The sequence below is a fragment of the Acinonyx jubatus genome, chromosome C1 (assembly GCF_027475565.1).
Source record: "Acinonyx jubatus isolate Ajub_Pintada_27869175 chromosome C1, VMU_Ajub_asm_v1.0, whole genome shotgun sequence".
NCBI lineage: Eukaryota > Metazoa > Chordata > Mammalia > Carnivora > Felidae > Acinonyx > Acinonyx jubatus.
Window position 1 is genome coordinate 21,723,168 of NC_069381.1, and position 25,602 is coordinate 21,748,769.

At 47.0% G+C, this 25,602-nt stretch overlaps 2 protein-coding genes and 1 non-coding gene across 11 annotated transcripts in view; 1 reads left to right on the forward strand and 2 right to left on the reverse strand.

Moving 5' to 3' along the window:
- The window catches only part of MECR (mitochondrial trans-2-enoyl-CoA reductase), a 32,990-nt gene extending 14,062 nt beyond the window's left edge, over nt 1-18,928 (reverse strand). Inside the window, exons 1-3 of one of the 4 annotated variants that reach the window (XM_015066997.3) lie at nt 18,703-18,927; nt 5,445-5,542; nt 4,855-4,986 (exon numbers count right to left, since the gene is read on the reverse strand). In XM_015066997.3, the coding sequence (XP_014922483.2) occupies nt 4,855-4,986; nt 5,445-5,542; nt 18,703-18,878 (406 nt within the window). In that variant the 5' untranslated portion in view covers nt 18,879-18,927. Of the gene's footprint in view, nt 1-4,854; nt 4,987-5,444; nt 5,543-9,583; nt 9,869-18,523; nt 18,632-18,702 lie in introns of those variants that run through there. The other 3 variants (XM_053210247.1, XM_015067000.3, XM_015066998.3) reach the window with 3 other exon arrangements.
- On the reverse strand, nt 16,524-16,629 carry LOC113599637 (U6 spliceosomal RNA). The gene has a single exon (XR_003420556.1). It is a non-coding gene; the product is annotated as a U6 spliceosomal RNA (small nuclear RNA).
- Nucleotides 18,929-25,354: 6,426 nt separating the features above from the next.
- The window catches only part of PTPRU (protein tyrosine phosphatase receptor type U), a 79,762-nt gene continuing 79,514 nt past the window's right edge, over nt 25,355-25,602 (forward strand). For 4 of the 6 annotated variants that reach the window (XM_053210256.1, XM_053210257.1, XM_027059863.2 and 1 more), the window contains exon 1: nt 25,359-25,573. In XM_053210256.1, coding sequence (XP_053066231.1) covers nt 25,501-25,573 — 73 coding nt within the window. In that variant the 5' untranslated portion in view covers nt 25,359-25,500. Of the gene's footprint in view, nt 25,574-25,602 lie in introns of all 6 variants that reach the window. The other 2 variants (XM_053210275.1, XM_027059864.2) reach the window with 2 other exon arrangements.

Consider the following 25,602-nt stretch of genomic DNA (forward strand, 5'->3'; position numbering starts at 1 on the left):
TAAATATAATGATATTTGTACAGACTATCACTGTGCCTAGTACATAGTAGGTGTGTAATGTCTCTTGGTTTCCTTTTCTGGTCCTAAGTCCCATGCTCTAGTTCTCAGGATTCCTGTTCCTTGCTCTTGTGCAACTGACCCTTAACCATCTCCACTATCTAACGCAGGGGTCGGCAAACTGCGGCCGTGGGCCAAACCTGGCTCACCACCTGATTTTGTAAGCCAAGTTTTATTGGAACATAGTCATGATCACTTTTTATGTATTGTCCATGATGGTTTACGATGGCAGAGTTGAGTGTGGGCAGTTGGCCTGCAAAGCCTAAAATATTTACAAATTGGTCCTTTACAATTTCGTAAGTCTATTTATTTATTTTTGAGAGAGAGAGAGAGAGAGAGAGCGCACAAGTGACGGAAGGGCAGAGAGAGGGGGAGACACAGCATCCGAGGCAGGCTTCAAGCTCTGAGCTGTCAGCACAGAGCCTGATGTGGGGCTCAAACCCACAAACCATGAGATCATGAGCTGAGCTATAGTCAGATGCTTAACCGACTGAGCCACCCAGGCACCCCATGAATTGGTCCTTTAAAAAAAAGTTTGCTGACCTTGATCTAATGTGTATAGAATTTTAATTCGCAATAATGGTTGTATGTATCCCTCAGCTAAGCTGCATGAATTAGTTGAGATATGCCAGCAACAATGGTTAGCTCCACTTTAGAGATGCAGAAACTGAGGCTCAAAGTAGCTGTGACTTAAACAAGGTCACCCAAGAGGGTGAAAGAAGATTCCCAAGCAGGTGCTCTCGCTGCCGCCCTGTGCTGCCTCGCGAGGGTTTTGAGGGTTTCCAATGAGAAAGTCAGTCTGCACGTTCTCTGGCCCAGTCTCCCTGGGGACTGGCGACGTGGGAAAAAGCTGGCCATGGGCACAGCTCAGTAACATGAAGGATGACCAAGGTCTGGCCAGTTGAGGACGTATTTGTTTAATGGCTGCCACTCTTACCAAACTTCAGTCTTCACTAGAAGAAAGGCCACGTCTGTTCACTGCTATATCAGAGCCCAGCTCACAAAATGTTTACTAAATAAACAGAGCTAGAGTCCCAGTCATTATAAAGTCCTCTTGCTCTTTGGCACCTGGTGGGGAAGATTCCCCTTTTCTCTGGGGAGAATTCCCCGTTCTGGTTGACACCCACCTCTACAGGTGCTATTCCCTACACCCCTGGCAGACGTCCCTTCTTCTCTCCAAATCTAGTGACCGAGTTCTGTTCCTCTAGCTCCTAACTCCAACCTGTCTTCCCAGACCCATGGCACTGCCTTGTTCAGACCCTTATCAACTGAAGCCCCATCTGTTTAGCCACCTCCTTACTGGCTTCCTGCCTCTACCCTCTGCCTCTCTAGAGCATGCTCTGTGCTGCCCAAGTCTGGTCCTCTTCTTCTTCTTCTTCTTTTTTAAGTGTACTTATCTTGAGAGAAGAGAAAGCGAGGGGGCAGAGAGAGAAGCTGCCGGTGCAGAGCCCGACGCGGGGCTCAAACTCACAAACTGGAGATCATGACCTGAGCCAAAGTCAAGAGTCCGATGCTTAACCAAGACTGAGCCACCCAGGCGCCCCCACTCATTCGTAACTCTTCTTTGGGCTCTCCCTGACCATAGATGTCAGCCCTCCATGACCGGGTCCCCGCCTACCTCTATAGCCTCATCTCGCTTCTCCTACGTCCCCGCAGGGACACAGCCGCACCAGGCTACAGCAGCTCCGACAGTGCCGAGCCTTCTCCTGCCGCCATACCTTTGCACGTGCTGCACTGCTTGTCAGCGCTTCCTCACCTAGCCCACTGGCTACGCTTCTACTCAGTCTTCCAGACGGAGTTCAAGCACCACTTCTTTGGGAAGTCGCTCCGAATGCTCCCCGAGATGGGGGGCTCTCACCTTCGTGTCCATCCTCTCATTATAGCGCTAACTAGACTGTTAACGTATTACGTGTTGTTTTTCCATTCTCGAGTTCCCCACCCCCAGCCAAGAACACTTTGAGGGCAGAGACTGTGTCTGACGGGGGCGGCCTCAAAGCACCAGTCCGTCGGCATCGATAGTGAATCCTGCAGCTCTCAGTTTGCTCAGATGGCGTGGCTCTTTCACGGCCAGGTGGGGCTGCAGGAGAGAGTGGGGCCATTCTTGGCAGCAAATCTGATCTCAAAGAAAAGAGCTTCTAACAGACTTGTGTTACTGTTTTTTTCCTGCCTGGTACCTTTTTCTTTCTAGAACTGCTCCCTCCTCACCTCTGAGGCTGTCAACCACAAGGCCCCACCCTTTAAACCACAGAGGTGGGCAAGACGCTCCATTGAGGCAACTGGAATGACCCAACCCCATACTCCTGCTGTGGTTCTAGGCCATAAGTATCTTTACCACAAGTATTTTTGCCATATAACTAATTATGTAAGGCAATGTTGCTGTAAAACAAAACAAAACAAAAACTGGTTGACAGTTTGTTGGTTTCATCTGCTGGTTGACAGTTTGGTTTCATTTCTCCATTGACACAGTCCTCCTATTTCATATTATATCAACTTTAGCCCTTGTAACAGTCTAAAAAGTAGCATAGAGTTTTGAACCCACATTTCCCAGAGAACTTTGGAACGTCTATCAGTGGAAATGTGACAATATGTCAAAACCAGACAACAATGTGAAAGGCTTTCACAACCCGATACAAAGCCCAGTTACAAATGCGCATCCTAGTATTTGGAATCTGATCAAGGAAGACATTTTAGCAACAACAGCAACAACAAAAGTGCCATACTGATTGAGGAGACGAGTCAACAAGCACCAAAAAACCGTGTGATACTAGGAACAAAAGACTTTGAAGACAAGTGCTTAGGTACATTTTGTGGATCCACAGAATAAAATCAGTTGTGTGTATTGCCATGAATCTACACTATACATTTTGAATGTACTGAAATAGTTTGTATTTTGCAGTAGTCTTTTCATTACTCATTTTGTGTTTGATGATGTCCTTTTTAGTGAATGTCCCTCTTTTATTTTTCACAATTTTGTCTTCTACAGCAAAATTGCCTGCGGCCAGTCAGTTATGCTGTGAAAAAACTTGGTTTAGATGGTGTGAAACTACTGAGTATGAAGGGGTTCATGGATGGGCAAAGACCCAGGCAGTGTCGGTCAGAGCCCTGCTGGTGGAGGGATATGGTTGCACTGGACAGATTGTGGAGGCCATGTTCATTTGTTCCCAGTTTGATGCAAACCTCAGGATGCTGGTGGCCATCTATGAAAGGTCGGTTTGAATCTCAGCTGCACCACTTACTGGCTAGGCGATCTTGGGCAAGTTGCTTAATATTTAATATTTATCTCATATCTACCTCCTGTTGTGGGAATAACTGAGTCCATACATGTAAAGTGCTTAGAACAGGGCCTGGTGCAAAGGGAGTAGACAATAAATATTTGTTAATGCTACTATATCACTAGGTGGGGAGATCCTATCTGAGAACTAGCAAGAAAACACAATGAGCTCTGGTATCACTGGGGTTCCTGGATCCAGCTTTCCATCTCTTGCCCGTCCCAGTTCCAGAAATCAATTAACTTCTTTTTTTGCAGAGCAAGTTTGCGTTGACTGTAAGTTATAACCCAAAGGGTCCTAACACTGTAGTTTAGCAGAAACAGAGTGGGAATAAGAGTTTGGTGGGTTCTCTTTCAGTTTGCTCTTTGGACAAGGGCTTCTTCCCAAGTTTCAGTTCTTCTTCTTCTTTTTTTAATGTTCATTTATTTTTGAGAGAGAGAAAGAGCGCATGCGCGTGAGAGTGGGGGCGGGGCAGAGAGAGGGAAACACAGAATCCGAAGCAGGCTCCAGGCCTCCGAGCTGTCAGCACAGCGCCCGATGCAGGGCTCGAACTCACGGACCATGAGATCATGACCTGAGCCAAAGTCAGCTGCTTAACTGGCTGAGCCACCCAGGTGCCCCCTTAGCTTCAGTTCCTTGTATGTCCAATGGGGTGGTTAGTGTCTTCCCTGCTTCCCTCTGGTGATTGCTGTCACGATCCTGTATATAATGTCTGTGCCTCAAAAAGTGTGAAGTGTTAAAGAACAAAACTCACCAACGACTCACCGTATATCAAAGAAAACCCCAACTTCTTAGCTTGGCTTTTGCAGGGCTTCCCCCATGTGGCCCCACTACCTGTGTGACCTTCTTTATCACTTAAGCAGACTTCTGTATGCAAATCCTCTGCCAAGGCTACATTGAATGTCTCACTATTTTCCAAACCGACCTTTGGGTCTGCTCATTTTGCTCCCTCCAAATGCAATGATTTCTGGCTCATTTCCACCTCACATAATTCACCCGTCAAACGTCCATTCCAGAGAAGCCTCCTCTGTGAAGCCCCGATCCTTCCTTAAGACTCTCTCACTCTCTCTCTCTCTCTCACACACACACACATTCGCGGGCACACAGAGGAGCCAGAAGTGTCCTCGGCTTCCTGTAAACTTGTAACATGTAACACACCCTTTATTGAAGTTACTAGTTTGGAGATTTCTTCAATTAAAATTTAGCCTCCTGCAGGGCAGGGGCTGTCTTATTTGGATTTCCCATTAGTACCATCTAGCAGGGATTTAGGGATGCAGGGATTCAGAGAATCACAGCTCTGATCAATACGGGCCCAAGGAGATGAGAGAACAGGTCGTCACCCCCAGAGCAGATGAAACAGACTTTCTGCTCTCCTTGTCCAGCTCCCATCCCTACTGGCAGTGGGTACACGGACTCAATAATAAATCCCGCATTGCTCAGTTACACTGAGCCAATGTGCAAACACTTCCAGTGTGGGTGAAATACAATCCGGAACAACGAAAGGCTGCAGACACCTGGAGAAACTTACCCAAACCGGCATTTGCTGGAATCACCCAGTCTCCCGGCTTCACCCCAGTCACACTGCTGCCCACTGCCACCACCTGTCCAACACCTTCATTCCCTCCAACAGCAGGCAGCTTGGGAAGGAGACCATAATTTCCTAAGGGAGAAGAGCAGAGGGTCACCTGGTGAAGCTCGGGCAGTGAAAGAGCATGAACTTTAGAGTTGGATCTGAGCCTGATCTGGGGTCGGCCTTTGGCCTGCTGTGTAACTAACCAGCCTCTCTGAGCCTCAGCCTTTTCATCTGTAAAGGGGAAATACTTTTCAGCATTCGTGGTTATTATGGGGATTAGCTAATGTATGAAATGAGCCCAGCATATCGCAGGCACCTCACAGTGGTTGGTTTACTCCCCACTGCAATCTTCCTAACTCTCAAAAAGCCTCACATTCCAGAGAGGGGAGGCCAGAGAGGGCTTGCAGTCTGCAGATGGCTCATCTGCAGAACAGCTGCTGCTAATCACAGGAATTTCACACCCGCACCTGAGGAAGAATGGAATCGAGGAGGTGGCGGGCTAAGCAATAAAGCCAATTAACATAAGCCACAGAAACCAAGGTTACCTTGGATCATATTTATGTCAGATGGATTGATAGGGGCCGCCAGCATCCTCACATGGACGTCTGATCCGCCCACAGCAGCTAGCTCCAGGTCCTTCAGTCTAAGCACAAAGCCAAAGAGAGAGATGTTAATGTCACCCAGGATAGACAGGGCGTCTTTTGCTCAAATCATCTCCCCACAGTAGGTCAGGGTGGCCAGATTTTTGAGCTGCCATTGTGTGGCCGGGAATTAAGGTTGTTAGAAGAGAGAAAGGTGCTGTAAGGAATTAGCACGGGCTACAGGTTAACTCTCTCACTAACTGCAAATGGAAAATCTCTAGCGCCCTCTCAATCCCACTGCCCGTTCTGGGACAGAAAGCAGTGAGACCTTCTGCTGGCCTGGATTAGCCTTGTGTTTTCCAAAACTTGCTTATCAGAATCACCTGGTGTGCTTACGCATAATGTAGATTCTCAGGCCCCAGCTCTGACCTACTGAACCAGAATCTCAAGATAAGGGATGCCCTAAGTGGGTCTTATAGACAGCCATAACTGAGACACAGTGGGCTAGCTTATTTGTTCTCTGCTTGCTCTTTCTTTCTTTCTTTTTCTTTTCCTTTTTCTTTCTCTCTCTCTCTCTCTCTCTTTCACACATTTCTGTTAGTTGCAGAGCAGGTGAAACAGAGAGATGCCCTTTGTAGTTCAGGAAGAACTCCCTGGGTGACTGTGATCCACCCCCTGGAGTGATGTCCCTTTGGGCCCGAATCCTGGTCAGAAAGGATGCTGAAAGGAGAGCTGAGCCATAGCACTGCCAAGAGCCTCTCCCATTACAGGTGGGATTTCTAGGTGGTAACACTCTGTTCATGGTGGGCCCTAGGCACCATGGGACTAATGTCTTTATGCATTAGAGCTTTGGTTAATGGGTTAAACCTGCTAAAGGGCTGGTGGCAATGTCCATGTATTATTTTTATTTATTTTAAATGTTTTTTTTAAATGTTTATTTATTTTTGAGAGGGACAGCGTGAGCAGGGGAGGGGAGGAGAGAGAGGGAGACACAGAATCTGAAGCAGGCTGCAGGCTCCAGGCTCATTGCCCAATGCGGGGCTCAAACTCACAAACGGTGAGATCATGACTGAAGTTAGACGCTCAACCGGCTGAGCCACCCAGGTGCCCCTTATTTTTATTTTTTATAAAAGGAGACCTTCTGGGGCTGAGCGAGGAGCCTGCTTAAGATTCTCTCCCCACCTTCCCCCGCCCCTGCCCCGCCCCTCCCCTGTGCATGCTCTTGCAAGTTAAAAAAAGAAAAAAAAAAAAAAATAGGAAACCTTCCACCCAGAAAGCACTGATCAGTGTACAAGACCAGTGGGTCTTGGTGACTTTTTAATTACCAGGGACTCCTTTATTTCTCCACACCAAGACTTCATGTTCACAATGTTTTCCTTTACCCAGATGTACTTTTTTGGTGGTTTATTTATTTTGAGAGAGAGGGAGAGAATCCCAAGCAGATTCCGTGCTGTCAGCGTGTGGAGCCTGATGGGGCTCCATCTTATGAGACCTGAGATCATGACCTGAGCCAAACTCATGTCAGACGCTTCATTGACTGAGCCACCCAGGCACCCTGTCCTCTACCCAATGTACTTGTAATAATTCTCATTTTTAGTTACCGAAGGCACATATAACTGCCACACAGAGGTTCTTAGCATTAGGCAACAGTGTTACTGAACTAGGCTGATATAACCCTACCCACTTCTGGCAGAAATCTGACCTTTTAATTATACCTGAGGCTCCATTGGAGGTAAAAGTGTGATTTTCAAGAAATGCCTTGTATTAATAGTAGCAATAATGGTGGCAGGTATTTATGTGGTATTTGTAATATATCAGGTCCTGTGCTAAGGGATTTAAATACATGATCTGATCTAAGATACAATTCCCTTGTGAGGAAAGTATGAATAGTCCCATTCGGTCAAGTAGGAAATGCAGGCTCCTGGAGATTATGAAATTTACACAGGGGGAGATAACCGGTCAGTGGCAGGGCTCCCCTACTTCCCAAGTTGGCACTCCAAATTACTGTGCTCTATTATTAGAATCCTGAAAATAGCCTGGGAACACCCCTGACTGCCTACAAGGACCCCTAGCGACCTAAGGGGCTCAATCTGGGAATCCCTGTCCCGGACCATGACCAAAGTAAGACAGACCATGCCTTACCATGACTAAGAAACAGCTGCAAAAAACTGGATTAGAGACACTCTATAGAAAATAGTTAACTAGGAAGGAGTTAGGACCAAGGCAGGGAGAAAAAAGAAAGGGCTCTTTTTGTTTAGGTGCTTATTAAGGAATGTATGTATTTATACACAGCTGGAGGAGGGGGGAGTCCTTATAATCATCATCATCATCATAAGTACTGTTTGAGTGCTTATCAGTGAGAGAGACACTAGGCTAAGTGCTTTCAATGCCAGCTTTCTACCATTATTCTGATTTTTATGGCTGAGGAACAAAGGCACAAAAGAAGTAAATAACTTATTCAAGGCCACCAAAAGTAGTAAGTAAGGGGCTGATCTGATTTGAACCTAGTGGTCTGATGCTAGAGAAGCCAGATGGTAAGGGGCTAAGCAGACCAAGCAGAGGGCAGCATGGTGTAGAGGCCTGGTCCTTGCTGGACCTGCCTGGGGAGATGGGGAGGGGTTAGCAGCAGGCAGAACAGGGACCATCAGCCGGACAGTGATGCTTCTCTACGAACACAGAGAACAGATGTGTAAGCCTGCATTCTGAGAAAAATCCCGCCCAGAGCAAATGGATTGCAGATTGGCTGCCTCTCTATATTATCTGTACTGCTTCTCTCGTACGTTTTGCAGAAATCAGAGTTTTTCTGTACGCCAACAAAGTCCATCTACTCAAGCTACTTAAAGACATTTTTTTCTGCCCATTTTTTACATGCTCTTCCCTCAGCCCAGAATTTCTTTTCCACTGCTTCTCCACAGAGCAGGAAGTTCAATTCACCCTTTAAGACTTCTTTTGACCCTCTTCTTGGTCCTGAAAAAAATCACTTGCTCCATCCTCAGTGTTTTCATTACACAGAAGGGGTTACACCATTTTAAGACCATCTTACATGAGTTTATTGCTTTTTAGTTTATCAAGTCTCTCCATATATTTCTTTTCAATTCATCACAACAGGCCTACATTCACATTTCTTTCCCCAAACTACGTGGGGGAGATGTATGTATGCCAGAGTTCAGAACCATGTTATTATCTACAACCCCTGTGGGGGTTGAGGCAGCACTCTGTGATCAGAAACACTGTTTCTGCAGCAAAATGTATGAATATTCACGCTAAGCGGGATGAATAAACACATATATATGAATATATAAAATAAATGTAAAAACTTCACACAAGATGAGGTCTTCCCTCCAAATGAGTTGTAAAACAACAGAAATCAAAACAGAACTGTCAGCTGACTTTGTCGTTGTAGATTCCAATTTGGATTTGGATCCAGGTCTTTCGGACTTGGTTCAGGACTCTTTTTACCTATCCCTTAGTTTTACAGCCAGAATGTGCATGTCTGTTGTCTCCCCACTTGGCTGTGAGCTCCCAGACAGCAGAGAATTCTTAGTCTTACCTCCGTGTTTAGCACAGTGCCTGGGACCAAAGCAGTGCTCAAGAATGCTTCCTAATGAAATTACGCGACTTTCCTCCCTATTGAGAAAATGTGACATAAAGGTGTCAGCCATTTTTGGGGAATCAGGGGAGAGGCTCAAGGCACAGGGATTTAGCTACTGAGGCTTATAGTTGCTCTTCCTGGTTCTGGGCTATTTAGGAAAATAACCCTGAAGGATGGGTACAAATGAGAATGGAGATTGTCCCTCAGAGAGTTTGGTCTAAGCAAAAACCCATGGCTCTCTTCTTCACAGGAAAGTGCAGGTGAGGTTTGCAGTAAATCGTACTTTAAAAATCTAGATGGCCATGGTTGAGATGGGAATACAGGTGGATCTCAGTTCACAGATGAAGGGAGGAGCATGGGTTTGAAGTGAACAGGCAGTCCTGGGTTTGAATCCTGCCTTGGTCATTTACCAGCTAGATAACCTCAAAATACTCATCTGTGAAATGGGGAGAACACTTAGAAACTAGCTCGTAGGAGTAAATGAGTTAATGTAAATAATTTGCTAGAGTACCTGATACACAGTAGATGCTGAAGAGATGGCAGCTGTTAGCAGTGGCAGGAATATCCAAGGAAGCCTCTGAAACAATTAGTTGGCTATCCCTCTGAAGAGAATCACTGAATCACTGAAAGACGGCGACTTTTTGGAAAACTCAAGTAAATTTAACTCAGCAAATATTTTACTGACAGTCCTACTTAGTGTCAGGTACTGAGCCAAGGGGCTTAAGGATAAAAAAAAAAAAAAAAAAATTCTCCTGCCTGGGAGCTTGATGGCACGGGGACTCTCACACGTGGAGTCACTGCGAGAGGCACCCCCAGAGGCAGGCACCCCAGAGGCAGGCTTGCGGTCCTAATCTCAGACTGCGCCCGGAGGGAGGAAATGCAGGGTTAGCCACTGGGCTTTGGAAGAAATGGTACCTTAGTTGGGGTTTGAAGGATAAGTGAGAGTTTACTCACTTACTTTCCTTACCACACTTTACTTTCCTTTCTTGCAAAAGAAAGGAATGGCAAAGAATCTGACTTGATAGTTGGCCAGGCAGTAGGTGCAATCTGGACAGGAGCCAGGGGAATGGAGAGGATTTGATAACCTGGGATCTCTTAAATAAGAAGTGGTATTGATGTCACTCCCTCCACACGGAGTGGGAAATCTCTGATGGCTCCTGGGCTTCTGGCGTGGACAACTGGATATTGACACAGAGAGGAAGGGAGAGTGGTTTGGAGTGGGGAGGGAGGTGTTATATTTGGAGCTTGAAGCCGCGTGGTATGGGGAGAGGGCACTCCAGGCTAGACGTACAGAGCTGTGAGTCAGCTGGATGTAGTGGGAGTCGAGGCAGGCAGATCATCTTGCTCTGGGCGATCTGGCTGAACAATGAAGAGAAACTAATGCTGACAGTTTCCTAAGCTCCGGGCGTTGTGCTTAGCATTTTATACACGTGAGGCTGGTTAGTCTTCAAAACACCTATCAGGAGGGTGTTATCTCCCCAATTCACGAACAGGAAACTGAAGCTCAGAGGAAGGAACTTGTCTAAGGTAAAACTCTGATTAAGTGGCAAAAATTGCCCTAAAGGTTGACTCCGAAGCTCAGACCGCTGAACACTAAGCCAGCATCCTTTACACTGTGTGGAATTTCCATCCTGAGAGACAGTATTAGGCACTCCCGGGGTGTAGGATATGTCTGAGAAATGCTGCCCAGTAAACGCCCTTTATAGGACTCAGACGGTGCCCCAGCGTCACAAAGGCTGGGAGAAGTCACCCAGGGAAAAAACCCAGGGGACTTTGTGTCATCCAGAGCCTCCAGAGGTAACTCAGCTGGGGACACTGTTTTCACAGCACACCGAGTAACTGCCTGCCCCAGACAGCAGTTTGAGAAGTGCCGCACGGGGCTACAACCCGCTCCCACTTCTCTGTCTTCTGGGTAGCCTCGCCGTTCTGTGCTGGCTGAAAGTCACAGAAGCGGGAGGGAAGGAGAGCGGGGCAGGGATGAGGGTCTAGGGGCTGCAGAGTTGAAGCTGCGAGCCCAGGTGGCTGAGGGAGGGGCTGTACTGCCAGCCCGGCAGGAGGTGTGTGGGTCAGCTGCATCTCACCAGGGAGACGGGCCCCTGCCTGCCCCATGGAATGCCATTAGCACCACAGACACTGCCGTCCCTGCACACAGTCCTAGCGTCGTCGTCAAGGATACCATTCTGCCGAGACAGGAAGGAAAACGGGGGCCAAGTCTGGATTCCAGGAGTTGGACCTCTGGTGTCATGATAGCAATTTCTTCCTTGTTTTCTTTTTCTTTCTTTCTTTCTTTCTTTTTTTTTTTTTTAACTCGCCAGAGGAACCAGTGGCTGTGTTGTAGAGTGCAAAGGAGGCACCCAAACACAGCCTGGCTAGATCTCAAGTCACTTCCCCAGGAGCGTTCACGGCCTTCCCCCGTGAGTGTCATGGCGCCATGCAACTCGGAGGGATGCCACTGTCTTCACTCAACAGATCCCAGACTGGATAAGGTCACAATGGCTCCTTTGAGGCCCCGGCTGTACACCTGTGATGCCATATGAACTACAAGGGAGACAAAAGCAGGCAAAAGAAAGAGCCTTTTGAGATGGGGGAAAAAGAGGCCAGTACTCTGGGGACCGGCTCACTTATATTTGCTGTGTAAGGCAGGCACTGGCCAGCTCGGCGAATATATCTTTCCCACCTTCCGCATGTAATTAGCAACCATTTGCACATCTTCCACTCAGTCACCTCAAACTGGTCAATATCATTTTGAGCAGGAAGAACAGGCAGGGAGAGACTGTCACGGGCCAGAGACTTTCTCATGTGCTCACTGCAGAGAGCTAAGAATGTGGCACTGGGTAAAGGTTACCCACATCTTATGTGGCTCTCTCCAGTCTGTCTGCAATCCCCATGTGATCTGCTGAAATGCTGTGCTGGGTACATTGCTCAGAGATTTGATTAATAATTAATAAGACACACTGGGGATTGTGGAAGAATGAAGTTCTTTGGCTCGCCCCGCAGCAGGGGTGGTTGGCGGCCTCCATTGGTGGGTTCTATATAGGAGTCCTGGGCTCTCAGGGAAAGCTCCTTTTCCTGAGCCTAGCTTGCACACTTCGTCGGTGTGCTAGGCACGCCCGCTTGCTCCCTGTGCCTCTTCTGGCTTCCCTGCCTCAAAGTCATCTTGCCCTCCCACCATTCAGGACCACTTGCACTTCAGGACAGTCATTTTGAATAGAAAGGCATTAGAGACTTGGGGGGGAAATTCTGGAAGTTTCTACCCAGAGTTGGCAAAGAAACCCTCTCACTACTTTCTCAGTCCCCTACTTTCTCTCAACTAAGATTACCAGTAAGCTGGTAAGCCCTAGAATGTTCTACAGCTGCTGACATCAGGAAACTTGCTTGAAGGGAGCTAGAGTCTGTTGCTTAGCTTATCGATCCAGAGAATAAGACTGGGCCACAGCAGGGGACCGGGTCCCTGTCTGCAGCTGCTTTGGTCTCTCTGACAGGAACAACAATGACCATGCAGCCCCTGCCTGGAGGGCTGCTGATTACGATACCAATCAAAAGCAAACAGGGCCTTGGTGAAATTTTGTACCTAGGACCCCCGATTTCCAGCCACAGCACTGCTCCCTGGAGTCTGCTAGAACAACCACTGGGGAGCAGGCAGTCCAACGTCCACCGGTTTCACAGAGTTGTCCGAGCTGGACAAAGAGGATTCGGTCTCATAACCATTTCCGAGGCTACAGTATTATGTCGAGAAGGATGTTAAGGCCTCCCCTTGTCTTAGAAGAAAAAAGTGTTGTTTGGGGAGAACAGGGTAAAGAGGTGTATACGTTCCGAGGTATACGAAAAACGGAGCTGTGAAGGTTTGTCACTGGCATAGAAGGTGTGGGGGGAGGAAGAGACCGCATGCATGCCCGTCTTTACCACGGCTGCCCTTGGTCAACCCCTTTATTTTATCAAAGAATAACTGAAAAAAAAAAAAAAAAGGAGACTGGAATGATTTCCTCACCCTAACCATGAGTGGCGGAGTGGGGACTAGAACCCAGGCCAGTGCCCTTGTGGGTGGGTCCCCAACAACACATCCTGAGCCACAGATAAACCTCATGGCATCTTTGCTTTCCCTTCTCTAAAATGCTGATCCTTCCCACCCCATCCAGAGTGGGAGAGGCCTGGAACCACCCCAGAGAGCTGCAGCCGCCGCTGGGAGGGCCAGACAACCGTAATAACTTGGGGTTGCGCTGGTGGGGGGGGTAGCTTTCCTCCCACACTTTGGACACAGGGGGATCTCCTACCTGCTGTGCAGTACCTCAGAGCTCTGCCCGCCAGGTTCCACCCTCAGGGTTTTGGTCCCCAACTCCAGCCTAGGGTGAAGTCCAGAAGGAAGGCAACGTACAAGCGCTTTAGGATGTGGAATCCAGCTTGCGTTTGAGTCCTGTGATCTCAAGCTAGTCCCCTCTGAGCCTGGGGCAGCAGACACCTCCCTCGAGGACCACATACTGAGTGCACGGCAGGCGCTCCATAAATATTCGTCAGTCAGACACAACAGGTTTTCTCTTCCCTCTGGGCTTTTACACATGCAGGGTCCTCTGTTTGGAACATTTCTACACTTTTCCTCATATACTGCCCACCCGATCTTCTGGGGGCACTCAACCTAGACTCCGTGTCCTTAGAGAAAGCATTCTCTGACTATTCTGAGGGGGCCAGGTACCTCTCTTCTGGGTGTCCACAGCAGTCTACACATAACCTGATATAGCATTGCTGCACTGGCCTATGGTCACCCATCTCCTGGACTAGAGCGTGACTTCCTTAAGGGCAAAGACCACAGATTATTCGTCTTTGCATCCCCAGTCCTGCCGCACAGGTAGCAGGCCCTCAGAGAATAACTCCTGCCTAACTTACTACATCAATGAGTTCGATTCCCTCCTCCTTCATTCATGACCGCAGTAAAAGTCTCCAGGAGACAGACAAATAAAATCCTGGTTCTCAATAGAATGCCAAACCAAAAGTGCGAATCTTTTTTCAAAGTAGTGTAATTCTGGTTTAAAAACCAAGTCACCTGCATAGACATTTGGTTGCACACACTGACATCAATTGTAAAAAGAAATCCGAGGGTAAACAGTGTCCTACCATGAGAACTCACCACCCATACAGACTGGGTCGTCACCACCTGCTTCCCCAAATCCCATATGGCTAACACTGAATGGGTTTGTCCAGGTTTCACAGCTACATTTGATTTTGTGCTAGCAACAGGCAGGGGAGAAAGCTGTGCCAACCAGGATGCTATTTTTATGAACACTTCAGGATCTTCAAAAGGAGAGCAGACAGAGAATAACGTTCCTACCATCTTCCCTAGGTTGGGGCTGCCCTTCCTATGAAGGGTGGAGACTTGGGGTCACCCGAGTAACTTCATCTTCTCTTCTGACCTATCTTTTCCCCAGTTTTATATCTCATTCTCAAAAAACGTTGGAGATGACTGTCATTGTTTTTTCAGGTCCTATATCAAGGACTCTTATTAAAGAAGGGAAATCCTAGTTGTGTGATCTTGGGCATGTGACTTTTATGCTTCTTGAGCTCAGTTCCCTTATCTGTAAAATGGGGATAATAATGACCAAACTGGATTTTTGTGACTTTTTATTTCCATAATATATGTGGAGAACTTAGCCCAATACCTGCCACATAGTAGGTACACAGTAAATGAAAGATGTTTTTAACATGAGACCCAGAGAACGGCAAAGCTCTGAAAGGGGACTTTCAGGACCAAAAGGAAAGAGGACATTGGAGGTTCCGGGAACTATCGATAGAGAATCCAGAACTCTGCACAAGGGGCGATGGCCGTGGGGGACCTCTGAAATTTCTAGAGTCTGTAATTCTCCCAAGTTTGTCATTTTCTCCTGCGGTCTTACTTTACATCATTTGATCCTCCCAATGAAAAAGGCCCAAGTGCTTATTTAGGGGAGGCCATTCTGGGGGAGAGGAAAAAAACCTCTAGGAGACAGAGGAACAAGGTTTAGTAGAGAGACCACATGGAATGTCTGGGGGCCAACAGGAATGAAAAGCGCATTTAGATTCAGAGATCCCTGCAGGTCTCATTCTGAGGAATTCTGCAACCCCTCCGACCCAAGAAGCCTGCTCTTCATTCCCTCCCTGTTGCTCCCAGAGCTCTGGCTCACGGTGCAAGCATTATCAAGCATCACAAACTACGCCAGTTTGGGGAACACTCTGCCTGGACTCTGGGTGGTTCCATGACCCTGCCTGGTGTAACCTGACCCACACACCCAGTCAGCGGAATATTTAAAGGACACCTGATTCTTTCTGTGACAGGGTGGTTACCTTAAACCTCCGAAGACATGGCTACAAAGAAGAGAATCCCAGCCTCTGGCCTCAGTCCATACACGAACAAGTCAAGTTGCCCGAATCTGGGTCAGAAGGGAAAGCCGCTTTTCTGGGGCAGATGGAGAATTACTGCCCAAGAGCCTGTATCCACAAGGGCAATGGTTCTCAACCCTGGCCGGTATCAGGATCACTTGGGGAGCTTTAAAAAACACAGATGTTCAGTGCCATCCTAGACCCACTAAATACCTCAGGGTAGGCTCCTGGGAATATGGACTCAAAGTGCCACGGGGGAGCGAGGTGTGAAGCCAAGGCCGAGTAACGCTTCATCAAACTATCTCGTTTTGAACTTCTGGGAAGTTATTAGGGTTCCACACAAGGAGACAAGAGAGCTCTTTCTTCCCTAAGTGGCAGCTGCCACCAGACCAGTCTGTTCCAGTTCGCTGGCTCTCTAAGAGGAGGGACTCAATCAGGAGGCAACTGCACCCAGCTGCCTAATTTTCCCAGGCCTTTCCAAAGGGTCTCATCCTCATCACCACAGAACTCTACAAAAATACACTTCTTGGGGTGCCTGGGTGGCTCAGTTGGTTAAGCGTCTGACTTCAGCTCAGCTCATGATCTCACGGTTTGTGGGTTTCAACCCCACGTCAGGCTCTCTGCTGTCAGCATAGAGCCTGCTTCAGATACTCTGGCCCCTCCCTTGCTCTCTCTTGCGTGTACTTTCTCTTAGAAATAAACACTGAAATACAACAACAAAAAATTACATTTCTTACAGAAATTAGATTCATAATTAACTAACGTTTTTGGAGCACTTGTTTTGTGGCAGCTCGTGTACCAGACAACAGAAATTACAAGCCTGTGCGAGAGGCACATCACTCCCATTTGGGGTGCATTCCTGGAAAACTAATGTTCATCAGAGCTTTACCAACTCATTACAGCACAGTCCCCAGGGACAAGTCTTCCTGACACGGTGATCATTACTTGTGATCAACATACAAGTTGAAGTTTACTGACTGAGGTGTCTCCTCAATATTCTAATGGTGGATGTGGCTAGGCTGAGTGCATGACCTTGAATTTAACTGAGGCTTATCTCCTCCAGTTGTCAAAACATCTGGCTTGGATTTTTTTTTTTTTTTTTGAGTAAAAATTTGGAATGCTTCATGAATTTGCATATGTCACCCTTGAGCAGGGACCATGCTAATCTTCTCTGTGTCGTTCTGTTGGTAGCATACGTGCTGAAGTGAGCACTCTAGCTTGTATTTTAACCACAATAATAATAATTCCGTGTTTGCCTACTCTTTGGAAAACAATCACACCATGTGCTGGGACTCAGAGAGCTGTAAACAAGGGGCCTTAGGAAAGTGTGCGGGCGCCTTTTGGTGGGCAGCATTAGCTTGACCTCAGCTACGTAGCTCTGCCTGTATTGTCTCCACTTTTCAAGAGGATGAAACTGAGGCTCACAGAACTTCAGTAACCTGCCCAAACACACAGGATGGGGTAAGGATTGGACTCCAGGTCTGATTCCCAGACCAGTGCTTTTCTCTTAGCTCCCCTACAGTGACCCCACCAGCCCTTTTGGATGGTATAGTCACTTATGGGCATATTTACAGTGGTTGACAAGTCACATGCTGTTTTTATCAGCCACATGCAAAAATCATGGATTAAGAGGCAACAAAAGTTTAGGAGAACATAATCATAAAAGTAGCGAGGGCTCGGAGGGGCTGGGTGATTCGTCTAAGATCAAACAGCTAATAAGAGGTGGAGTCTATATTTGACCTTAGGGTCTGTAAGGCTCCAAAACAGGAGCTCTTTTTAACTGGCTAAAGGCATATGCATAGTGCAACAGAGAGGAAATCACACGAGATAGGAGTCAGAAGCTGTGGGTTCCTGTCCCTGTTTCAATCCTTATTAGCTATTTCAGTTTGGACAAGTCCCCTGCCTTCTGTAAACTGAAAATGATGTCTCTCACCTACCTTTTGGGAAGTGGAAGATTAGAATGGACATAAAAGCATCCAAAAAATACTCTCCAAAAAAAATAAGAGCCTAGGAACTCAGGTAAATCAGTCAGTAAGACATGGGTTTAAATTTCAACTCTGCCACTTACTGGCTGTGTGACCTTGGGCAAGTGATTTTTACCTTTCTTACACCTCAGTTTTCTCACTGGCAAATGGAACTAAATCAAGTACCTACCCCAAAAGTGATGACTAAATGAGAGCATCCGTGTGGACACATCCATTTTGTGCTTGACACATAATACTCAATCAGTAAAAGTTATTGAGGGATAAAGAAAATGTAATGGCCTATATATATATATATATATATATATATATAAACACATATATATATACACACATATATATATATATACACACACACATATATATATACATATATATATATATACACACACACACACACACATAAAGTAGTGGGCTAATAGCTATATAATAATGTGACATACTAGATATACAAAATAATGGAATACTATTTAGCCATAAAAAAGAATGAAATCTTGCCACATGACACAACATGGATGGATGCTGGGGGCATTATGCTAAATGAAATAAGACAGAGAAAGACCATTACTGTATGATCTCACTTCCATGTGGAATCTAAACAAACGAACACCAACCTCATAGACACGGAGAACAGACTGGTGCTCAGGGGTGTGTGTGTGTGTGTGTGTGCGTGTGTGTGTGTGGTGTGTAGGAGCCAAATGGGTGAACGGAGAACAGACTGGTGCTCAGGGATGTGTGTGTGTGTGCGTGCGTGCGTGTGTGTGGTGTGTAGGAGCCAAATGGGTGAACGGAGTCAAAAGGTACCAACTTCCTGTTATAAAATAAATCATGGGGATGTGATGTATAGCTTGCCAACGCGGTTAGTAATACTGCATGTTTGACAGGTGCTAAGAGACTAGATCTTGAAAGTTCTCATCACAAGGAAAAAAAAATCTGTCTCTATGTAAGGTGACATGTTAACTGGATTTAATGGGCAATCGTTTCGTAATACATACAAATATCGAATCATTACGTTGTACACCTAAATCTAATCTAATACTGTATGTCAACTGCACCTCAAAAAAAAAAAAAAGTTAGCCACTATCGCCGTCATAATCAATGGTGCCTCTCTGGCCTTCAATTACCTGGACGCATCGACTTTCCGAGCTACCCATCGCGCCCCGGGCTTCGGTTTGGGTCCCGTTATTCTCTGCCTTCTTCCTCAGACCCGGTCCCTCCTTTCTCAGTCCCCCCTCTCCACGGCGCGTCTTAACCCCCTCCAGGAGCCCCTGTCCCCTTGCCCCGTTTCGGCGCCGTCTCTTACTCGACGACCTTGGCTGGGTCCCCGTGGTGCCCATAGACCAGCGCCCGGACCCGGGAGGGCTCGGCAGATGCGGAGTAGGGGGCGGCGGCAGACCAGCGGCAGCCCCAAGCGACGAGCACCTCACGCCAAAGCCGTGATCTGGTTCGCGCCCCCAACAGCGCGCCGCAACCCCACATGGCCCCTCAGTCAACTCTGAGCCGAACAGCGCGCCTACGTCATCTGCCTGCGTCCGCGCGCCTGCGCCCCGCCCCGGCCCGCCGCGTGACCACGCCCCTTGCTCATATTTTAAAAAGGCTGACCCCTTCCTCCTCTGCCCGCGCGGTGGCGCTCCGGGAAACTGCACGGTTTGCGTGGGATGCGTGGTGGAGGTACGGAAGAGATTCGCAGAGACTCAGGGCCCGTCAAAGTTGTTCTCCCAACTAGCAGCGTCTGATGCCAGCCTGAAGCTGTGTCCACAGTCTGCGATTTGGTATTTGATTTGAGGAAAGTCATTTACCCTTCCCTGACCTCAGTTTTTGCTTCTCCCCACCGTTTATTGTGTGCTCGCTGTGCCAGATCTTTTAAGGCATCATCCGATTTATTTTTGCTACCTTGTAACAGCATAGCGAAGCAATGTTTACTTTCCTACCACTGAATAGGGTAGACGTAAGTTGGTGTGGAGGAAAGAGAATTGGGCTCGGAGCTAGAAGATTTAGGTTCAACTCCTAGTCCTGCCGCCTTCTTAGCTTGGCCACCTTGGGCTAGTGTCAAAAGCTCCCGGTCTCTTTTCTCGTGGGTACAGTGGGGGACAATATACCTCCTTCAAGATTGTAGTGAGGATTGGATGAAACAAGAGGATGACGTTGTGAACGGCAGAACACATTGTAAAATGCTAAGTGTGTTCAGATAGAAAGGAGGGATCACAAAGAGGAGGCCCTCTCTCAAAATGCTCACAGTGTAGAAGGGATTTAGTGGGACAATGGAAGTGCCTTGTAAGAAGATGTAGCTCAGTAAAGACACTAGATCATATTTGTAGTGGAGGTGAGACATGAACATAACTAAAACCTAAGTTGGAATAGTAGGAAGGAGGGCACTGTTGGAGTCTGAAGGAGAAAGGTACTCTGGAAGGAGCCAGGGTGGGGATGAGGGTTCTTGCAAGAGGCAGTGTTGGAGCCTGTCCCACTCAAAATCTTCAATGTGCACAAAAATCACCCGAAGGTCCTATCTCAAGCCTACTGAATTAGAATTTTGGGGACAAGTCCAGGAATCTACAATTCCTCCAAGCTTTCAGAGAATATTCTGATGTAGGTGGGCCAGGAAACTGGCTTAGACAGACACTGAGCCAGGGCTCTGAAGGATAAGGAAGAGCTCCTTTCTCTAGGTTTTATTGACCCAAAGCTTACCAGCTCAAAAGCTTTTTCTCCGAGGAAGAGAAGAGAGCAAAGTGCTGCGTTGAAAGCTGCAGGTGGTTGGATTCTGGCAGAACTGGCTTTGAGTTTTGGCTTTGCCATTTTCCAGCCATTTGATTTGGGACAAGTCACTTGGCCTCTCTGTGTACTCATTTCCTTATCCTTAAAGTGAAGGAAATAATAGTATCAGTTTCAAGGCTATTGTGAAGATCAAGTGAGATATTATTCACTTGAAGCATTTAGCACAATACTTGGCACATGAAAGCATTTGAAAAATGTTATTAGGTTATTGTGAAAATTAGCTGGGTAAGACACCCAGACTAGGATCTGGCTCATACTATGTACTTAAAAAATGTTTAAATCTGTTTTTATTATTAGAGAAAATAGATGTCCCATGATGGGGGAAAGACTTGGTCCCACAGTTGTATGGGAGTGCTCATGTGCACGTACATGCACACACACACACACACTACCCAGTTTTGCTTACCTTCTGTTTTCATTGAGACACAGAGGTTTACTCCTGCTGAAGACTCTCTAGGTGACAGTGAGCTGTTGACATTATCTTCTCTACCAAATTGGCTCCTGTGACTTCCCTGGGCAGCCTAGCTGGAAAGTCTGGAGAATCACAGTAGGTTTTCCTCTCGGAGGCTGGACTTAGTCCCCCTCTCCAACCCAATAGCCCCCACTTTCAGTCCAGGACATCAATTTTAACTTGAACTTTGTAAATAGCCTTCTTCCTGACTGATATCCTCCCCCCCTCTCTTCCCCTCCCCTTTCCTTCTTTCTCAGGCCTCCAGAATGATTTGTTTAAATGATTTTATTTTCAAGTAATCTCTACACCCAATGGGGGGCTTGAACTTACAACCCTGAGATCAAGAGTTGCATGCTCTACTGACTGAGTCAGCCAGGCACCTCCAGAATGATTTATTTTTATTTTTTAATTAAAAAAATTTTTTAATGTTTATTTATTTTTGACAGAGAGAGAGAGAGAGAGAGAGACAGAGCATGAGTGGGGGAGGGGCAGAGAGAGAGGGAGACACAGAATCTAAAACAGGCTCCAGGCTCTGAGCTGTCAGCACAGAGCTCGACGCAGGGCTCGAACTCACCAACCGCGAGATCATGACCTGAGCTCAAGTCGGACGCTCAACCGACTGAGCCACCCAGGCACCCCAGAATGATTTTTTTTTAAACAGAAAGATCAGACTTTGTCTTTCCCTTGGTTAAAGTCCTTCTATGACTCCTCAATAGTTAGGTAGATCCAGAAGTCACAGTTCTTTGTAGAACACCACAAACTATGGATATGTTAAACCAAAAACTGTAAAAAACCAAAACAAAATGAAACTGTGATTCTACACTAACTCTCTCATTCTCTCGCACAACTGACATGTGCTAAAGTCTTTAGAAAAGTGTATGGAGGAAAAGCACCTTAAAACAAAGAAAATTCTATTCATTGTAATTAAGTTACCTTCTTGCAAATTGGAAAAAGATGACTATAGTTTTAATTCAGTGGCAGAACCCCTCAGCTTGGCTTGAGGAACACTTGGGTTTCGCCAGGGGCATAGTTGGAGAACCACTGATTGAGGGGTTCAAGTCCAGTTTTCATGGCCCTGTATTCAATACCCTTTGCACTCTGAGTCCAACACTGTTTTTATCTCTTGCTATAAGACCGTGCATAGCCAGTGATCCAAGAGCACCCGATACCCACTGTTCCTAGCAATCCCATGTCTTGTGCCTTTATTCAGGTTGCTTCTTCTGCCTGAAATGCTCTTCCTGGCCTTGCCGACCTGGGAAACCACAGGGTCAGATATCATTTCTTGGATGTTGTTTTCCAACTCCCTAAGCTGCGTCAACCTCTGCTACCTTTGTGTTTTCTCTGAACTGGTGTTATGGTCTTTAGGACACAGTTGGTTATTTATTTACATGTCCACTTACCCCTCTGGCCAACAGGGGGTCATGACTGGTGCATCTCCATGACACCAGCACCCAATATGGGGCCTGGCCCAGTGTAGGTGTCATAAATATTCCATGAGTTGAAAGTCATTGAATTTCTTCACCTCCTGGCCCTGTCTGCGGTGCTGTCTCCTTTTCCCCTAGATTTGGGCAGGTCACTCCAGGCCACTTGTGGGTTTTAGAAGTCTGTGATCTTTTTCAAGTGAAGCAGAATGTTCTCTTTTTATCTGTCCACCTGTTGCTTGTGCTCTCCTCCTCCCTCCACGATAGTCTCTGCTTTACGTTCTTCTCCTGCACAAAGAGCAGATGGATGTGGAATTGGTTAAGTCTAGGCTTGAGTCCCGGGCCCACTATTTCCTGGCTTGATGATTTTGGACAAATGCCTTATACTTTTTGAACCTCAGTGTCCACATACAAAAAAAAAAAAAATGGAATCAATGGCAAACTCCTGTCATGAGGAGTCCTCTGAAAATAGCATCATCCTTGGTTGTTTCTTCTATTCACTGGATTTCTCTCCTTGAGTTTCTTGCTCTGGCTGGACTTTCCTGCCTCTCCCCTCTCCAGGATCTCTCTGTTTCTTCTCCATTGCCTTTTTCTTGCTTCTGTCTTTCTCCCTGTGATTTTCTCTCTGCTTAATTCTCTCACCTTTCTCCATGGCCCCTTCCCTAGCTCAGCATGGAGCTCATCAGGGCTCAAAAGAGAGAGGGCTAAGAGCGCACAAGCCCTGTGCCCTGCCTCCTCCAGACAACCTCCTTTGTTCCACACTCATTGAGGAGCCAGCCTGCAGTGGAGGCAGGGCACAGGTAGGGCCTAGATAGACTTTGGACTCCTAGGCTCTGGCCTGGGTCACTGCCCACTAGTTAGATCCATCTGCCTATGGGTTCCTCTGTCTCCACTTGGCTCATTGGAAGACTTAAAAAAAAAAAGCAAGCAAGCTCAGGACCTTTTATTCTTCTATTTAATGCTCCAGTAGCTTCTTACTGCTCTTAGGATTTAATCCAAAGCCCCATAGTTTCTTGCATGATCTGCAGATCCTGCTGGCCTCTCTAGTTGCATCTGGCTCCCCTTCCCTCCCCACTCCATTCCAGCCACCCTGGCCTGGCTGTTCCTCAAACGCACCAGCTCCTGTAGGCTGTCCCCTCTGGCTGTGCTATTCCTCCCCTACTGACTTGCTGGCTTCTTCCCTTACTTCAGGTCCCCGCTCAAATATCACTACATTGTTTCCCCAGGGAATCCCTCTCGGATCCCCTTAACTCAAGTAGGATCCCCCCTAATTATTTATCACAACATTCCTCCCACTTTCTTTAGAGTGCACATCTCAGATTGTAATTACGTATTTATTTGCATTTTTGCTGTTGGTCTTTTCTCTGAGAGTGTAAGTTTCATGAGGGCAAAGACCATGTCTGTATTCATTCGTTTATCCATTCATTTATCCATTCAGTATTTTTTGAGCGTCAGTATGTTTTGAACATCAACTACATGTCAGACACCCCCCCACCCCCACTGTTTTTCCCTCCACTTCTCTGGCATATCTCTGTCTCATACCAGGAGTAATAGTTTATCACTGTCTCGTGTACCAGAGCATTTGCTTGTTTGGCTGTTTATTTTTCTTGTTTTCCTACTGGAATGCAAGCTCTATGAGGGTAGGAATTTTTGTCTGTTTTATATTTCCACCTTGGCTTATAGGAATTGTTGAACAAACAAATCACTACCTGGTGGTTCTTAATTTGCTCCAGATGTGAGGCAGATCTCAGCCTCCATTCAAGTTAAACCAGATGGCCTTGATTCAGTTCCCGGTGCCACTACATAATAATGCACAACCTTGGAAAAGTCACCTCTCTGTAACTCAATTTCCTCAACTATATAATGGGAATAATAAACAACAGTGGGGAGAATTAAGTGACCCTCTGTGGGTAAGGCATATAGAAGGTGCATGGTCTTACATAATAATGGACAACTAGTTTGTGGTCATTGTACAGGGCCTATACTGGGTAGAGGCCCAAATATACTTAACCTTTGTAGCCAGAGGTAGACTGGGACCAAGGAGAATTAGTGAGAAGGTGGACTTCGTGTCATGAAAAGTAAAAACTTTCTAAAAGCCAGCATTGTAAGGGGAAATAGATGAATTCCCTTCCATAATTAGAGATTTCAACACCCCTCCATCAGAAATGGACAGAACCAGCAGGCAGAAAATCAGTGAGGACATAGTTGAGCTCAACACCATCAATCAAGTGGATATAATGGACATCCATAGACTATGCCATCCAACAACAGCAGAATACACATTCCTCTCAATCTCACATGGGATATTCAAAATAGACCACATCTGGGCCATGAAACACATCTTAACTTTTTAAAAGATTAGGATTCATACAATGTCCGCCCTCAGAGTGTGGTGGAATTAAACTAGAAATCGATAACAGAAAGGTAGCTTGAAAAATCCAAACAACTTGGAGATTAAATAACACATGGATCAAAGAAGAAATGTCGAGAAACAACAACAACAACACATTTTAGACTTGATGAAATTGAAAACGCAACTTCTAAAAATTTATGGGATGCAGCAAAAGCAGTGCTTACAGGGAAATTTATAGCACTGAATGCATCTATAGAAAGGAAGAAGGATCTAAAATCATTCACCTAAACTTCCACCTTAGGAAATAGGAAAAAAAAAAACCAACAAATTAAATCCAAAAGAAGCAGAAGAAAAAAAAATTAGAGTAGAAATCAGTTGCCTTGAAAACAGGAGATCAAAAGAGAAGTTGGTTCTTTGAAAAGATCAATAAATCAATAAACCTCTAATCAGGCTAAGAAGAGAGAGGACATAAATTACTAATAGAAATGAAAGAGGGGACATCACTACAGATCCCATGGACATTAAAAAGATAATAAAGGAATGTTATGAACAGCTTTAAAAGCCAACGTTTCCAAAGACCCAACCACCTGTTTTTGGTCGGTGACGAGCACCCTGTCCTTGGAGGTATGCGTGAATGTGCATTTGGAGGGGTGTAGGTAAGGAGGGGATTCAAGCTTCGGAGGGGACAGAGAGGCAGGGTGTCTTTAGGTTTCTGTCCCGGAGAGAGCTGTGCCAGAGCAAAGTGTGGGCAGCGAGCGTGCTGGCTTGAGAATGTCGGTGCTGTGGGTGTAGAGGCGGGGTGGTCCTCCACGTTCCGGACCTCCTAAAGGGGGCGCCGGCGTGGGGGAGGGGTGCGTCCGGGCCGCGGGAGACCTGACCGGCTGCGCGCGCGGCTGCCAGCAGGGGGCGCCGCGAGACCGCGGAACCCGCGGCGGGGCCTGACGTCAGCGCCCCGCTTGTTTGGGCTCCCGCTCTGGACTCGGCGCCAGTCCCGCTCCGCGCCGCGCCGCTTCGCTCCGGCTCCGGCTCGCCTCGGGCTGGGCTCGGCTCGGGCTCCGGCGGCGGCAACCCCGTGCCGGGCCCCCGGGCAAGCGGCGGGGCACCATGGCCCGCGCCCAGGCTCTCGTCCTGGCGCTCACCTTCCAGCTCTGCGCGCCCGAGACCGAGACTCCGGCAGGTAAGCGCTCGTCCGTCCGACCAAGCTTG